General features: G+C 52.4%; 6 protein-coding genes across 6 annotated transcripts; 2 read left to right on the plus strand and 4 right to left on the minus strand.

Moving 5' to 3' along the window:
* Positions 1-583: 583 nt before the first annotated feature.
* On the minus strand, positions 584-1,830 carry G6M90_00g021240 (uncharacterized protein; the record flags this gene model as incomplete). The annotated part of the gene is made up of 3 exons (XM_066129869.1): positions 584-1,325; positions 1,424-1,681; positions 1,751-1,830. 3 exons carry the CDS (start codon positions 1,828-1,830, stop codon positions 584-586), a joined length of 1,080 nt encoding a protein of 359 aa, XP_065985884.1.
* Positions 1,831-3,335: 1,505 nt separating this feature from the next.
* Positions 3,336-4,649, plus strand: WRAP53 (Telomerase Cajal body protein 1; the record flags this gene model as incomplete). Its single annotated transcript, XM_014692937.1, has 1 exon — positions 3,336-4,649. The coding sequence occupies one exon, from the start codon at positions 3,336-3,338 to the stop codon at positions 4,647-4,649; it is 1,314 nt and encodes a 437-aa protein (XP_014548423.1).
* A 1,494-nt stretch (positions 4,650-6,143) lies between these two features.
* On the plus strand, positions 6,144-8,072 carry Glb1l2_0 (Beta-galactosidase-1-like protein 2; the record flags this gene model as incomplete). Its single annotated transcript, XM_014692936.1, has 1 exon — positions 6,144-8,072. The coding sequence occupies one exon, from the start codon at positions 6,144-6,146 to the stop codon at positions 8,070-8,072; it is 1,929 nt and encodes a 642-aa protein (XP_014548422.1).
* Positions 8,073-8,518: 446 nt separating this feature from the next.
* G6M90_00g021270 (uncharacterized protein) lies at positions 8,519-9,912 on the minus strand (the record flags this gene model as incomplete). Its single annotated transcript, XM_014692935.1, has 2 exons — positions 8,519-8,990; positions 9,053-9,912. 2 exons carry the CDS (start codon positions 9,910-9,912, stop codon positions 8,519-8,521), a joined length of 1,332 nt encoding a protein of 443 aa, XP_014548421.1.
* Positions 9,913-11,906: 1,994 nt separating this feature from the next.
* Positions 11,907-13,242, minus strand: G6M90_00g021280 (uncharacterized protein; the record flags this gene model as incomplete). The annotated part of the gene is made up of 4 exons (XM_014692934.1): positions 11,907-12,287; positions 12,348-12,706; positions 12,803-12,938; positions 13,012-13,242. The coding sequence occupies 4 exons, from the start codon at positions 13,240-13,242 to the stop codon at positions 11,907-11,909; spliced, it is 1,107 nt and encodes a 368-aa protein (XP_014548420.1).
* An 899-nt stretch (positions 13,243-14,141) lies between these two features.
* YVC1_0 (Calcium channel) lies at positions 14,142-16,398 on the minus strand (the record flags this gene model as incomplete). The annotated part of the gene is made up of 4 exons (XM_014692933.1): positions 14,142-15,118; positions 15,175-15,983; positions 16,067-16,201; positions 16,268-16,398. The coding sequence occupies 4 exons, from the start codon at positions 16,396-16,398 to the stop codon at positions 14,142-14,144; spliced, it is 2,052 nt and encodes a 683-aa protein (XP_014548419.1).
* Between the last annotated feature and the right edge of the window lie 448 nt (positions 16,399-16,846).

The raw sequence follows: 16,846 nt of genomic DNA on the forward strand, positions 1-16,846 counted from the left end.
GTTCCGCCCTACTCTCAGTCTGCCCAAAGATCAGGGCAGGAGCCCTCCAAAACGGGCGACCTTAATATTGACCATACTTGCTGCAGTACGCAGTACGTACATATTAAAAGCATCCTCCTAAAGTCGGAAAGTGAGATGCAAGCACTTAAAGCATGCCCCGCCAAAAGCAATGTGATACGTACCTTTGTCCAATCGTCATGTCACCAGCCTGACTGGCCTTCACATCAGTAGTTTGAGGAACATGCATAAGTGCTTATAACTGATCAAAACTGACTCTATTGTAGACTGGGCTCCTGTCTCTATATGACCAATCTCGCCAGTCACGTCAGAGACGGGACAAAGCCATCCTTTCTTCCCGTGGCAGACGATTGGCTAATGCAGATGTCCCATAACTCCAATAGATTTGGCAAAACGAGAGAATGCAGTTTCTTGGATCTAGTGAAACAACGCAATGCATTTTCTTTCCATTTATGTCTTCTCGGGAATGCGCATGCCCATAAACAGGAGCAATTATTACAAGAGAACGACCAAAGAACGACAAATCGCGAATTCCCTTGCGTACAGTCCAGAACCCAGGCTTTTTCTAGCGTTTCTTGGTAGTTCGATAATTCTTTCGAGGATTTCCAATACCGCCGGGGCGTAATAAAGGCTGGTTCTCCCGTTCAATAGCCCTTTGCTCTCGTTCCTGAATGTCGTCCAAGTCTTCTTCAGTTTCAGCGTATCGCTCCGGATGTCCCGTGAAAGGGCCCGGCAAGCCTCGTTCCCATCCCTCGGAATAAGTCCTGCTAGCCAGTGAAGGTCGTGGTGGCGCTGAATTTTGCAGGGAGGAGTACGTGCCGTCGGCATTTTGATTCGACTGTTGGCGTTCATGATGTCGCGCCGCCATCTCGTAGTAGATACCAAGTACTAAGACGCAGCCTTGCATGATGGCTGTCAGGAGATAAATCGCCCATGTACTCCACCCTTTTGGACCAAGCCTGGCATAGAGGCTTGCGGCAAATAAGAGGCCTCCGGGAGTCTGGATGCACATCATCGGAATGCTCAAGCTCCCAACATGTTTCAAGTGATACGTGGTCCAAATCTGCGGAAAGTATTGAATTGCTGCCAACACTGTAGCCATAACCCCCAAGAAGTTTGCCCAAGCTGTCAGATGGTTCGGCAAAGCAATTGTAAAGATGCCAGTGATGATGACTACCAGCAGGCCGTGCACGACACAGGCAAGGCCGACACCGACCGCGGTCTGCCATTTTGGAGATTCTCCTGCAAGCTCCTCAGAAGGTATAGTCGCATCTCGGTATCGAAAGAATATAAGAAATAGAACGAGTCTAGAGCCGCCATTGGGTCAATAAAAGAAAACTTGGTCAAGAAACCAAAGCAAGAGTTCCAACACCACCAAAACGAACGGAGGACGAATTACACATACATGAGCGTGAAACAGACCCACTGCGTACCAAGCTGAGCAACGCCCAATAATCCAGCAGTGCACTGAAATGCTTCTAATTCTTTGCAGCATCCTATGGCAGCCCTGGACTGCGGAACAGTCAAGATGTTGGCAAAGCCTGAGGTGGCGGACGTGGTTCCGAGCAAAACAAAGTAGGGGGAGATACCTTCCGCCGTTCCTCGGGAAATGATTCGATAATGCTGTGGAAGATATGATATTAAGAGGCCAACTAAAATAAGGCTATTGAAGGACTGCATGTCAGTAACTTTCGACCTGGGTTAGGCTGAAGGGCATGGTAGTGTAACATACATAGATATTACGAGTTCGAGGTAAGAGGGATCCTTGAGTGCCTCGCATTCAGAATTCCTATACGAAAGTAGAGATTCCATATTGGCCACCCGACCCTCGCATAGAGGAGATATTATTTCACCGTGTGTTGGATTGTTTCTGTTGCTTCGCGTCGGGTTGATATGTGGGCAGGCAATGCGCAACTCTGGATATTGGCGGTTGCGTAGGATGGTCAAGGAAACCAAAATGCGGTAGTTTTCGGATGTCTTAAAATCGGCTAATTCCGAGTACAGGGCGAGTTATATCAACGGACAGAACGCGTCAAGGCAGCACGAAAACATGTTTGTCCGTGAGATTGAGGCAATGGATGAAACGTGGTCGAGGAAAATGGTGCGGGTAAGCGTGAGGCCGATGAATAGATCCAGAGGCCGCAATAATTCCGAAGCAGCCTGTGCAGTGAGCGACAACTGAGCCGGAAGCTGTTGAAGCTTTCGAATGGTGGAGTCGGGCAGCTGGTGAGGCTCGAAGTTGGAGGAGAAAGATTGATATGGGGATATGGGGATATGGGTCGGGTTGAGGTGACATCCAGAAGGACCAGACATACAGGCTCGCAGCCACCTGGCCAAGGACGACTGAAGGGCAGAGGCGGCCGTGGACAAGGCACCTGGGACATCCGGAGGCTATGAAGCACCAAACAAGCACCTGAGGGGATGTGACGCAGGAGGCAGGAGCAGGAGTCAGGACCCACCTGCCTGATCGCGCCGACGTCGTCGTGTGGCTCCGTCGTGGCAGCGTGGGCTCGCAGCTATCCTTGCCAGGACGACTGGCTTGCTGCAGTGTTGATGGCGCTGCAGCGGCTCGAGCGGTCCGACTCCGTCCGAGTGGTCTTTGGCCAGGTCTGGGGCTCTTGCGCACCAAGCAAGTGCGGTCTTGTACATGGGTCCTGCCTAACGTGGGAAGCACTCCAGTACTAGCCATCCAACATCACCTGCACTCCGTACTCTGTCCACTTATATCCTCTCATTCAGAACAGGACCTGGTTTCCTATGCATCGCGAGCTGGTTGTTGGCTCAATAGAGCGATCCAGCAACACACGACACACGATTTTTAGACTCACATGCCCAAGTCGGCACTAACAGTGCAACAGCGCCGTATGACGCGACTAGCTCCTGCCCTAGTCAATAAGTACCGTGGGTCTTTCCGAACAGGACCATCTCGTGCTGGCCAATGTGGCTTGCAGGTGACAGAGAGCCTGGACTTGCCAAAAATATCTCGAACCAAACCTTGGATGTCATTGTCAGCACTGCAGTACTCTCACCTTTGTGCTCCTGATCATGATAATTATTAAGTACATTGACTTACTGTTAGTGTTGAATCCCACACCCATTTCTCAATGGCGAGCAAAAAGCATTCCATGCTGCAAAAATTCTGCATCAACGGGCATTGAAAGTATGTGAGGACCTGCACGAGAGGGGCCATTTGTGATCACACTGTGCGGTGTTCGGCTGCACCTCCTAAAAGTCAGTCTGGTGTCCACCAGACATCTCCTGGTCTCTGCATTCGTACATTACATCGCATCCAAGATGCTTAGCACGAGGAACAGACAATGGAGCATGAATCAGTACCATTAGTTACATGTGGACAAGCCGATGATGGCACAGAAACACAGATGCCCAAGACGCAATTATTGGCGCAGCACTTCGCGAACCCTCCAGCAGCATGCTCGAGGCCGTCTTCTAATCGGGTCTTCTACTCTTCTGCACAATGGACAACGGATGGCACAACAATAATCACGGGATCTTCTGACAATTCTGTCTCGTCCTTTGTCCTGCCCGCCGATCTATTGGATTTCGACAGCGGCACTCGCCAATTGGAACCCCAGGCGAAAATCAAGTTACCTGAACCAACTCAAGTCATAGCACCTGCTCCGTTCTTCTCCCTGTCTGAAGCGGCTTCGCAAACATTCCTTGTTGGGTGTCGAGATCATCCTCTGCATATTTATCATGCCTTTCCGGACGATCCTCGCTCTGCCCCCATCGGTCATTACAAGTTAATCCGGCACGAAACAGAGCAGTACATTGTACCGGCCTCACTGGTGTGGCAGTATCCCGGTACTCACTTCATATGCGGTTCTGCCAACCGCCTGGACTATTTTGACGTATCGCGTCATGGATCGGATGGACCTGTGTTAACAGTACCTACCATCCCCTCCAAGAGGCATATCTCCAAGGGACACGGGGTGGGTATGAAAGGAACCGTTTCCGCTCTGGGTGTCTCACCCCCGGATGTTAATGGGCATCCTCTTGTTGCTGCCGGCACATGGACACGTTGGATGGGATTGTACGATCTCCATCGCTCGGACGGCGCAGTTGCTAACTGGCGAATATCGGAATCCGATTTACCAGGTTCGTCAGACTCCTATGCCGGACAGGGAGTCGTACAAGTGCTATGGAGTCCCTGCGGTCGCTACCTTATCATCAACGAACGACATGCGGATGGCTTATTGGTCTATGATATTCGAGGTTCGGGAAGGTTGCTCAGCGTCTTGGCTGGCCGAAAGAATTCGTCGCAGCAGAGACTGAACTGTGACGTCTTTCCAGGCAGCCAATACGGGAACGGAGGTTTTGAGGTGTGGGCTGGCTCTCAAGATGGCTCTGTAATTGTTTGGGACCAAGTCGGACTGACTGCAGCAGAAATGCAGCCGTCATGGAGTTGGAATCCTCATAATTCTCCGGTCTGTGCCTCAATCTTGCACCATAGCGGATCAGTTGTCGCCACCTGTTCTGGAGGTTGGGAGCATTCCGATGTTAATGATGAATATGATGCTGTTGATGCGTACGCTGCGCAGGGACGGAGCTGCAAAATTTTGGAGGAGTCAAGTCTTAAAGTTTGGTCGCTCGGTGGCGGTGTGGTAGGGTGACATGACACGACGTGAAATCTTCACGGGTATTCTAGCAAAGGATATTTCTCAATACGGGGCAAGGCAACCGCAGCTCATGGATGTTCGAAACTATCGATTTGGTGCTTACGGATTAGCAAGTACGGTGTAGAGGATGTTGAACATACGACCCCAGTCGGAACTACCAACACAATACTCTTATTAAGAGGTACTCTGGGTGCAGGCTCATGAAGACGGAGGCAATATAAACTGCACTTGAGTTCTATCAAAGAACACATATTAGTGAGGTTTAACACCTGTGCCTAATCAGCCCATCGTCACAACGGCTTGGTGCACTACAACCGGCGACATAGCTCCGATTCACTTCGGTTATCTTGTTTGTCATCATCAAGTCATCGACATAGTTGGTGCAACTGATCTCCTCCACCCCACAGGCAGGAGAGTTATAACGGCTGGGGAAACTTTTGGGCCCCTCGACGATGATACCCTTGCTCGCGCACCAGAATTTGTCTTCCACCATATCGGACTGATCTGTGACCTCGTGCATCTTCTGGCCAGCGATATTACGATCGTGCCTACCGCGACTATTGACGAGTGCCCAGGGCTGGATTGCCTCTTCATAGGTGGGCCAAATCCTGCGTATTTTGAATTGCACCCGCAAGGCGACGGCTTCATCCGTCGCCATGTAGCTGCAGGTAAGCTGTTTTTCTCATCTGCACTGGAACGACAGACCTTGCTTCCACGGGCGTCCTGGATGGCAACTATCAATGACGTCGAATACAATACCGTAGGACTATGCGAGGGAGCATATTCGACTGAGTTTGCTGGGGGTTTGCAACATTGACGACTTGATAGAATGTACAAAGGCCCTGCCCAAGTTTACGGATCGCACTACTAAGTTGCTAACTTGAAAAGAAAGCAAAAAGCGTGGCTTTATCTAAATCACCAGACCCCGCGGCCGGGTCCCGCCCAAGCGCAGCTACTTACACTACTAACCCAAAATTGCAACATGATCAGGCACGAGAATACATGGCTGGTTCGCGCCGTCCTCCTTACGGACAGGTAGCCGGGGACATTTCTCTTCGTCCTCTTGAGACAAACGCATGTGCAAGATCTTGATTTCGATACCAGCTCAACTAATGGCCCAAATCACAATATAGGCCTAGCAAGGTCGTGTAAGTCGTGTAAGCAGCTTGCCGCAATCAAAGGTGCGCCAACTCACTTGACAAACCAAGTAGATGTATTATTCCAGCAGAACTACTAGTTCAGCATCCTTCAGCTACATTTGCCTAGGTACTTATGCATTAAGCTCTCGACATGTCCCGCCGTTGGGACACCGGCGCAAGTAGTTCCGCCGGCATGTCATATAAACTTCGACGCCGCATACACGTCTAAAAAGCAAGGCCTACGTTTACTGTTTTTCTGTCGTTCTCTCTCTTTACTCTTTATTCTTCATTCTCTATTCTTTTAATACTCCACCCCTTGTCACCTACTGGGTAACAAAACAGCCTCAAAATGCACCTCGTCCGGGTCGTGCTCGCCGTCATGGCCCTCGCCGTGCCAACGTGGACGACACCACCGCCGGCTGCATTCGGCCACAACGGCACCGACTTCCTCCTCCGCGGCAAGCCCTTTGTCATTATCGGCGGACAAATGGATCCGCACAGAGTACCATTCGACTACTGGCGGCGAAGAATCATCCTCGCCAAGGCACTGGGCATCAACACCATCTTCAGCTCCATCTTTTGGAACGAGATGGAGCCGGAGAAGGGCAAATGGGCCAGCAAGCAGCCCGCCAACAACCTCACCCACTTCTTAGATATTGCCAAGGAACAAGGCCTGTATGTGGTCCTCCAGCCGGGACCATACGTCGGCGGTGCGCGGGAATGGGGTGGCCTGCCATACTGGCTCTCGCGGATTCCCGGCCTCAAAGTACGAAGCTACAACGAGCCATTCCTCAACGCCACCAAGAGCTACTTCACCCGGCTGGCCAAGGACCTGGCCCCTTGGCAAATCACAAAGGGAGGCAACGTCATCATGGTCCAAATCGAGAACGAGTACGGCTCCTACGGCGCCGACGTGCGGTATAAGGAAGCCCTGCGCAACATGGCCGCCTCCCTCTTCGACGTGCCCCTGTACACCGCCGACGGCAGAGACAAGCTCTTGCTCGAAGACGGCCAGACCTCGCGTGTGCTCTCCGTCGTAAAAGGCGGGCCCCAAGGGTTCCCTCTGCGAGACGAAGCCGTCACCGACAAGTCGTCGCTGGGCCCCCATCTCGACGGCGAAGCACACATCTCGAAACCACTCCAATGGGGCCCCGAGGCAAAACACTACGCCATGGACACCGACCAGCCCAGTTTCGTCGAGAGCTACATCCGCAACCTGGGCATGACCCTGTCGGCCAACAACTCGATCAACATGTACATGTTCCACGGCGGCACAAACTTCGGCCTCAGCGCCGGCTCCCTATACACGGGGAACAGGACGACCCCCTGGGCAAACAGCTACCACGGCGAGTCCCTGCTCGACGAGGCAGGCCGCACCACGCCTCTCTACCACATCATCCGCGCCGAGATCCTCAAATACCTCCCGGACGCGAGCGCCATCCCCCCGCCCCCGAATAACCTGCCGCTCTTGCAAATCAACGAGTTCAAGCTGGAGCCCTACGCATCCATCCTCCACACCGTCACCTACACCAAAACCCGCAAGATGCCAGTGTACATGGAGACGCTCAAGCAGGGACAAGGCCTCATCCTATACGAGCACAAGGTGCTCGCCGCCGCAAACGGCACGCTCGAGGCCGGCGACCGCCCCCGCGACAGAATCATCGTCTACGTCAACGGCCTGCGCAAGGGCATCATCGACAGCTTCCACGCGTGCCCTGCCACCGTGAAGCTCTCCCTGCAGGCAGGCGACATCCTGCAGCTGCTGGTCGAAAACGCCGGGCGCACCAGCCACTGGCGCAAAGGATCCCGCGAGCCCAACCTCATGGACGATCCGTTCAAGGGCATCAACGGGTCCGTGACGGTGGGCTCGTCCGTCCTCCGCGGCTGGAAGATCCGACAGATCCCGTGCAAGGAGCCGCCCATCCTCAAGAAGCCCATCGGGGGGTCGATCCAAAAGGGAATTCTGCCCGTGTACTACAAGGGCAGATTCAAGCTTCCGCATCTGGGACCCGGCGAGTTCTACGCCGGAATGGACACGTACTTGACCATTGAGGGGGGCACCAGGGGTATCGTCTGGGTCAACGGCTTCAATTTGGGTCGGTACTGGGTCTCCGGGCCGCAGCAGTCGTTGTATGTGCCGGGTGCTCTGTTGAATCCGGGCCACTCCAACAAGATTCATGTTTTGGAGCTCACACCTTGGAATATGACTTTGACCGCAAGAGGGGAGACCACGAAGACGTGGGAGAACCGTCCCGACCCGGAGGCGCCACAATCATGATGTGATGATTGCTTCATAGAGTGGTGACCTCGAAAAACACGACTCAGAATAGGACGAGGTTAGGTGGGGGGAGAGAAGGGACATGAAATAAGGTCGTGTATTTGCTGCTGTAGGCCCTCAGAGAAACACTGTGCTTAAAAAATATACAATTAACAGCCTCAAATCCCAAGTGGGCCTCAACAAAAAAGCTTCTGTTCTGTCTGTATACCGACTGACTCGACGAAACCGAATTTCCAACACTAACCATTGGAATGATTAATTACTCTGATATAATGTCCTCGTTGGTGATGACCTTTTGAAAACCATGTTGTGGGACGCCATGTCCAGTGCTCTTTCATCCACGATAACGCCTCTGCTCCACGCCAATAGCAAGTTTTATTTTAACCCAAGCAAAAGAACCCAAAAGCAAGTTCGTTAAAAGGGGGGGAAGGGGTGCTCCCTTTGAATTACATCCACGCTAGGTTTCTGCTGCGTCTCCGGTTCTGTTGCCAGAGCACGCCACCACCACCGCCGCCTCTGCGAGGCCCGGGGTATGTTGCCATGTGATTTCGATTTGCTTCGACATCGCTGTCAGATTCTATAGCCTCCAACGCCGAGTTGAATCCGTGAGAAAAGTCGTCGAGCTCCCTCGTCAATGGGACACGGTCAGAATCATAGTTAGTGTGCCCACTTCTCGTAGCCACCGCGTCTATAGTATCGTGGCTGTATGGTTGCACTCGAGGACTACCCGAACGGCCACTCACAGCACTAACACTATCTGAAGTGCTTGCGGCCAGAGTGCTGATACCGGGGGTCCTATTGCCGGGTGTGCTATTCCCAGGGGTGCTGTTCCCATAACCAGCGTGGAATCTAGCCTCGGAAGCGTCATGCGAGGATGGGAGTGGCTCAAACTCGCGATGTGCTGCTGGTGCCATTGACCTACCATGCGTGTCAGTTATTGCCGTGCTGCGATGACCTTGCCCGTGAGCAATGAAACTTACCGGATGTATCTGCTATCCTTCTCATTTCCGGGACCACGACGGACGTTGCTCGACTTTCGTCTCCACAGAAGGAAAGCTAAAGTGGCGATGGCAAAGACGGCGGCAACACCGCCAACAGCGCCTCCAATGATGGCTCCGGTATTCGTCGAGCTACTTCCGTTGCTGCTTGGTGCAGCACCGCCGTGAGTTTCAGACGGCTCTGGGGGTTTGCCACTAGCCACGGGCGACTCCAAAACCGTGCTAGAGTCCGACGTCCTAGATGGCTCCGAGCTCAGCGTAGCAGGGCTTGACAGAGGCGTAACCGTCGCAGTCAATTTAACGGAGATGGTAGTAAGGTCCAACGGTAACCTCCCCGATGCAGTCAGAACGACGGTTGTCGCCAGTGCAGAAGCCGAACCGCACCCATACTGGAAATATCCTCCCTCAAACATGTTCTTGTAACATACATTCTTGCCGCGACATGTGTATATGTAGGGATCGGCCACGGTCTGCGGCCCACTGTTCCGGTCGACGCATCCCGTGAAGATTCCAGCATTACATGGTCCTTTATCGGGGCAACAGCCTATAACTCCATTCTCGACATCGGCGGCGCAGTGAGAGCCTGCTAAACATGTAGCTGGCAGATTGGGATCACCTCCTATGTAACCACAAATAGTATTAGACTCCCTGCGCAAAAGCTCCAGGGGTGATGCGGGAGCTAGTGTAGCCAGAGGCCAAGGCCTGACGTTGAATGCGTGCGCTTCGACGGTTTTGGTCTCTTGCGGCAGCACGTTGCCGGCCACCAAGCTGCACAAGGTGGAAAATACAAACAATGCAGTCGATGGCGGCGGCAGCTGCGTAAAGAAGTGATTAGAAATCATTTTGCTTTGTCGATGTTTTCTTTCTTGCGTTGCGAGCCGTTGAGCCCTGCGGTGGCGATGCGGTGCGATGCGATGCGATGCAGACAGGGTCGGCGCAATGAGCTAGTGGAATAATATCCAAGAAGGGGATTCGTGGCCCAGCAAAGCGCTCATTGCCGACGCAAGGCTGCGATGTGGGATGAATGATGACGGAGAGATTAAAACAGCAGCCAAAAAAAAAAACGACAAACAGGAAACAATGGGCTGGGGGCGTGCACAAGGTAATAAAGACCGGGATGGAGAGAAGACGACGAGTTTCCAAAACGCCAGGCCGGCCCAACCAAGATGTCGACTGGTACGGAGTGCATGTTACAATAGGCTGGTACTCGGCACGTATCATCCATATCGCTTGGCAAGAGCCACTGGCATGCCAACCACATGCAGCAGCACGACCCGACAGCACATACATGTACGGAGTAGTACTTAAGTACATTGCACCAGAGTGCAGGGTAATAATGGCTGCACATGTCGACGGTGCAAGAATTCTTCTTTCCTCGAATGCATGCTTTTTCCTGCGTTGCCTGGGGCGCCATCAGCCTCAGTGCCATGTTCCACTCGGCACCGACTGCCCAGCAGTGCCTGCACTTGAGGTACTATTCCCCTCCCCAGGGCGCGCTTCTTTGTCCCTGCCTCGGGTCGACGTGCTTTCCGTTGGTTTCCCAGGATGGTGTGTGGCACGGCATTGTCGCCAGGTGCTGGCTGTGTTGGCAGACGAGGGGGATACGAGACCCTGGCCGCCCACCGCTCTCGCCAAGTCGACCAGTGATAAATACATTGATGATGGCTGGGCTCTGGCTACGCACTCTGGCTCATGTACGTCTGGTGATGCTGGAGCATGTCCATTGCTGGGCAGCCTGCGCTCGAATATTGCATGCTGGTTCCATGCTTACTCCGTACTCCGTACTCTGATGCAGCCTGGCGGTTGGCGGCACGTTTACCTCTTCCAAGTTAGTCCTGTTGTCTGAGCTCAACGCGGCCATCCATTGCCCCCCATTGCTCCCCTTTGTCCCCAGTCATTGAAAGTCGGTCTGTGCATGGGGCCAAAAATATCACAATACTCCGTACTATCATCACGGACCCAACAGGGAAACAAGGAATGCGAAATGTGGAATGTCACGCTATAGACTGAAAATTAATGAAAAAAAGTAAAATCCAAGAAATAACAGGCCAGTACAGGGTCCGCATCCTCGGCAGAATTCACCAAATCTACCAAGGAAGTTATTTTATTCGTTACTCCATACAATACTCCGTACTCGGCACGGCTATTTCGTCTCGAGCTCGGGGTGAAAACCTGCTTCACCGGCCTCATCCTCATCCACCATGTCCATTTCCTTCCCCCGCTCTCCCTGTGGTTCCTGTGACAACCACAGCGTCGGCTTTGCTGTCCAGTTCCTGCCGAATCCAGCCACGGCTGCAGACGCTGCGGTCAACTGGTCCAATCGATCCCCCCAAGATGGCGCGGGCCTTGCATTGCAGACGTGGCCGGCCGTAATGCTGGTGTGCGGCTGTATTCTGCAACGGTACTGTCGACGAGGTGTTCTAAAGTTGTTCGGATTCCATTCTGCCGATATGCCACTGCATGCAACAATGCTAATACCCCATGTGTGCGTGTCGACGAGTTGGCAGGGACTTGGACATGAGCATCGCCACCAAGACCATCAAAACAAGCTTTTTGTGGCGCAGTCCAGATGTCAACCAGGTGCCGATGTCCACCGCTGCCGGCACTCTATCCGTAGGGCTAAAAGACTAAATTAGAATCTGGCTGGCATTGTGGCTATGCACAGCCACGGCACGTCTTATGCGGGGACATTTATCCGATCACCAACTTCATCCAGCACAACAGTTCAGTTCAGTTGTCATCCTGTCACTGCGCCATGATGCAAGTCATCTTTAGCAATGCCACCCGATTCAAACCCAGACTACCGTATACAAACCAGACATGCCATCCTCACCCGTTATGCGCTCTCGACCAGTTCGACTCGCTGCCGCTCTTGTATCGGCCATTCGCTCTCGCTGTTTGCCCTCCGAGTATCCTCGAGTACGATATTCTCAGTATTCATGTACTTGCCCGCAGACTGCCCCTTCTTTGCAACCTTCCTTTGTCGCTTCTCTTCCTTCTTCTGCCGCCTAATCACCTTCTTCTCCGCCCGCGTTAATCGAGGGAAATCCCCATCAGGCCCCCGCAGCACGTATCCCGGATGCATGACATTAAGCGCTACAAGTGCAACCAGCATCGGGAACGCATCCAGCAAGAAGGGCCATGTTTCCTTGCCCAACATTGGGTCGTAGTGATTGAGGCCCGGACCAAACTCGACCAGTCGGAAAACGATGCGCGTCTGCGACAGCTTTCCCGTCAGCACACTCATTTCCCAGCACCAAAATTACAAGCTACTCACCACAATCATACCCAGCACGAGAAGCATTGTCCAGATCAGCCAACCCATTCTCCCTACACGGCAGCCCGTAACCCGCCGCATCTCCCAGTAAAAGGACACCGTCATGCCCGTGAATACGGCGACAAACCCGAGCTGCAGTCCAATGCCCGCCGTGTACACCCTCATGCCGATACTCTTCACCCCGGCGGCGGAATCGCCAGAAAGCACGCTCCCACCTACACCCTGAACTATAAAGCAGACAACGTCCAGCCATACGAATATCACTGTGAGCCTGGTAGCTCCGATGCCCCAGATCTTCTTCCCAGGCAAGCCCAAGTATACCCCCCGCGCAACCGTCATGTAGGCGAAGGCGTTGATCCCTCAAAACAGTTATACGTCAGCGCGCCATGGTTTTTCAGCTTCCCCTTAACAAAGCAAAATCACAAGCGGAGACACGAACAACAAGGACCACGTACACAGCGGCGCCAAGAGAAGAAGCAGCTGGCCCCAAATCCTAAACTGCACTTGTTGCAGGTCGTGCGCGCCTGCGGTCCGGATACTAAAGGCGGCTGTTTCCCAGGCCCCTCCCATCAAGAGAACCCACGCAAACGTCTGTCCCGAAATACATGTTGTTAGTACGCTTGTGCGCCATGTCTAGGCTATTTATTGCGACATGGAATCGAACCTTTTTAAGGACAATCGCCTGGACCAGGTGGACCGCAGTCGAGAGGCCGAACAGCACGGCAAAAGCCATGTTCCCGCCAAAGCTCGGGTCGTATTCGTAGTTTGAGCCGCAAGACCCGGGAGGCACGTGGCCGTATTTTCCTGCCGCGGCGGTGGTACACGTTGTCGTTGAGCTGGCCGAGGATGAGGCGGTGCCTGGTCCTGGTCCTGGTCCCGAGGACGGCGCTGTCATCGTCGCCATCCTTGTCCTGGATACAATAATGCCGAGTCTTGGGAATCAAGTAGGTTGTTTATGCAGATTATCAGGCTGGCGTTGTATTCCTGCGCATGCTGAAAACATGCTTGTGTTGACTTTGGCAGTATATATGTAGGTGTATATTTCTCGGCTTAGACTCCTTTTTAAAAGTTTAGAGACGAAAATACACTAGGCCGATCTCAGCTGCCGCACAAAGAGGCTTAGTTGCAGCTGGGGAGCATCCACAGAGCATAATCGCCTAGACTATCAAGGCTATTATACAGCCTGTGGCAGGATATATTTATCTACTGGCAAGTATACACCCATCTATCACAGTATACTATAGTATAGAATGCAATAGCCAGACACCTGATCTGGTCCAGTATCATTGGCCCTGTACTGTAGGCCGCGTCACCGGAATGCATCTCCTGCCAACCCTTGGCCAGCGTCAGACAACCGTCCGCCATCACGGAGTCCAGCCGAATCAATGGCGCTAATCAATGTGGCGCCGCATTCGTAGCTTCGTTGTATATAGAGGATTCGTTACGGGATGATTGAAAGTTGGAAATTTCCCAACTGACACTGCACATTGATGGTGGTGGGTTTAGGCTACGAGAGCTGGAAATAACCAAGCACTTACAGGAGGGGCCATCGTGATTTGCATCGAGAACCAAGGAATATGTAATTGGCAAGTAACAAGGTGCTCAACAAGATAAGTAGATTGACTCTTACAGACATTCTGCACTTCTTCCATAGCCCCAGCCGAAAGAGTCCTATCATGGCTGGCCTCATGATGATGTAGGCCGTGACGTGTCGTACTGTCGGAAGGCGTACGCCTGCCAACCACACAGCCTCTGTGCCACAGTCCTCTAGTTCCAACCAGGACCATCACAGGCTCACGTACCCGCAGGCGGAGTGTCGTCACCAGCAGATTTGGTCTGCATGGCGATAACTAGGGATGTAAGCTGGTCAATCTTCTGGTGCAGTTCGGCAACCTGGCCCTCCACACCCTTGGGCTCTTCCATGTCATCACCGTCCCCGTCCCTTCTTTTCCCGTCAGCTTTTAGAAGAGTTGACTCTTGCGACAGCGAAACGTGTTGTCTAATATAACCAGATGACGATCTCTTGTGCACTGCAGGCCGACTACTCTTCTTTGACTCACGCGGTCCCCTGAAGCCGGCGTACTCGTCGTTATCCTGCGAGTTTCGTCGGATGTACTCGTACAGCCTGATTGCTCCAACAATGGGCAAATGTGTGGCGCGGAGAAGGACGATTCGTCCTGCACGGAATTTGCCGACTCTAGGTAGGATGAATCGTAATGGCCGAAAGATGACAAGGGCAATCAGGTTGAATGGCGGATAGAAATGAGTAAGCCGATTACTCGTTGATGCCTCCAGCACATAAACACTGTACACATAGAGGTACTCTTCTCTTGCCTGCGTGATAACACGAGAAAAACTGTTTGAAAGCATACCGGTAAGGGACCCCTGCAGAAGAATAGAAGTTAAAGTAATAAAAATAATCATGAGAGGAGGCCCAAAAATAGGGTCAATCTGATCCATGATGTCGAATCCAACGTAGCTTGATCCGAAGAAGATTTTTGTCAAAATGCCCGTCATTCGACCAAAGCTGAAGGCATCACGACCAATAAGGGAAAAGGTGGTCAGGAAGCCAAAGTAAACAATGACAACCAGTACCATAAACTTCACAAAGTCCTTGCCCATTTCCTTCAGACAAGGTATCAAGGTTCCCCAGTACGGGCTCAAGCTCAAAATAGAACAGATTCGTGGCATCATAAAAAGAGCCTCGAGAGACAAAACATTGAAGGCCATCTCGTTCATCGCAGCATTGTGTTTGGCAAGCCCGATGACTCCTAAATTGGTGGTCAGTAAATGCAATACTCACTCAATAATAGATCCAAAACCTTACTAAGGCCCGCAAATAGAAATCCAATCAGGATCATAATCATGTCAAACGCGTTCCATATGTCTGTGGCGTAGAAGATTGAGCCGGCATCGATCCATTCACTCAGTTCATCGTAGAAGAAGGCGGCTATCCAGATGAAGAGAAATACTTCTGTCAGTGTGATGCGTGTGTCGTCACGGGTGATGAGAACCGAGTAGTACAGACACAGAAAGACAACGAAGAAGAGAACTTCCCAGGTCTTGAGATACTTGGGCACACGGAGGCGTGAAAAGGGATCTGAGGTGTGGGGATTGTAGTATCGTGGTTTTTTCACAGAGTTGACCGAAAGAGTGTCCCAAAATACAATATCGCCGTTCCAAATGCCAGTAATGATCTTCTGGACTACATGCTGACTGAGAAAACGCTTTGCGTTGGCAATTGCGGCAATCTCCAGGGCATTCAAGCTCTTAAAGGCTGATGTTGGGTCTGCCTCGTCGTCACTCTCGTCGCCCAGATGGGTCAGGCGTGAGAGGGAGCTTAGCATCTTTGTCCGCTCCCTGGCGCTTCCAACAACGATGGTTGGCAACCCCTCGTCAGAAGAGTTTCTACGAATGAGGAGGGGGGAGGTCTCTCCAGCCTCTTGATCATGGCTCGCCTGTTGCGAACGATGTTCGTGCTCCGGGGCCACCGGTATCTCGTAGAGGCAAAAGTCGACTGCCTGTCTTTCGCTAAGTCTGGTGAGAAATCGCCACGCTGTAATCTCGCAAGCAAACGAGCGAGTCTCTCTAAGACTCAAGTGTTCGTTTGCAGCAGCATAATGCCATTTGAGAGCACTGTTATGCGAGTGTTGATTAGCCCAATTCAAATACCGCGGAGACGAAGACAAAGAAAGGCGAGGTCATGTGCGAATACTCACAGCAGGGCATTCACAATGGCAGGGTTGGTGCAGTTCTGACCGAGGTGGTCAACCAAGACACGAACACAATTTCCAGCCTCGGTGGTCCTTAGCTGCTCAAATGTGCTCGGCAGCTCGATGACGTCTGTGAAGTAGCTGAATGTAGGAGCAGCGAATTAGCACAAAGTTGAGGGTATGACTGCAGCGAACACAAGTACCAACAGGGAAAGCTTCTTGACCACGTCCCGAAAGGAGTCATCCTCGGCAATGTCTGGCATATCAAAGTCATATCTCGCAGACATGGGGCTGAGGTCCCGAACGGGCTGCGGCCGCATCCTCAGCCGGATGGGCATCGTATCAGCTGTGTGCGACGCGAAAGAATATAGTACACGAATATTTCAAATGGAAATGGAAATGGAAACGGGACGATGGAGAGAATACAAGTGAGCAGTGACGAGATGGTGGCCGGGCACGGGGTAGAACCGCGGAATCCACTGCCGAAGGCAGGTCTGGTACCGTGATGTCTGGTCAATACATACTGGTATTATTACAGTGGGAGGTGTATACTACTTATCTCTTCACAAGGTCCGTCATGGCACTGGCCAATGCGTCGCTCCTGCCAGGCCGTTTTATTACCTGTGGAACCAGGGGGGAAGCAGACGCCACATGGGAGTTTTGTCATGGTCTATTCTGTACAAGTAGAGGCTGGGGTAAAATGTCAACTGTCGCACAGTATGGGGGGGACAAGTCGTAAAGAGCCGTGGCTTGACGACGCCATTTTTTGGTATTTTTCTTGGTGAC

Source organism: Metarhizium brunneum, chromosome 1, assembly GCF_013426205.1.
Source record: "Metarhizium brunneum chromosome 1, complete sequence".
Taxonomy (NCBI): Eukaryota; Fungi; Ascomycota; class Sordariomycetes; order Hypocreales; family Clavicipitaceae; genus Metarhizium; species Metarhizium brunneum.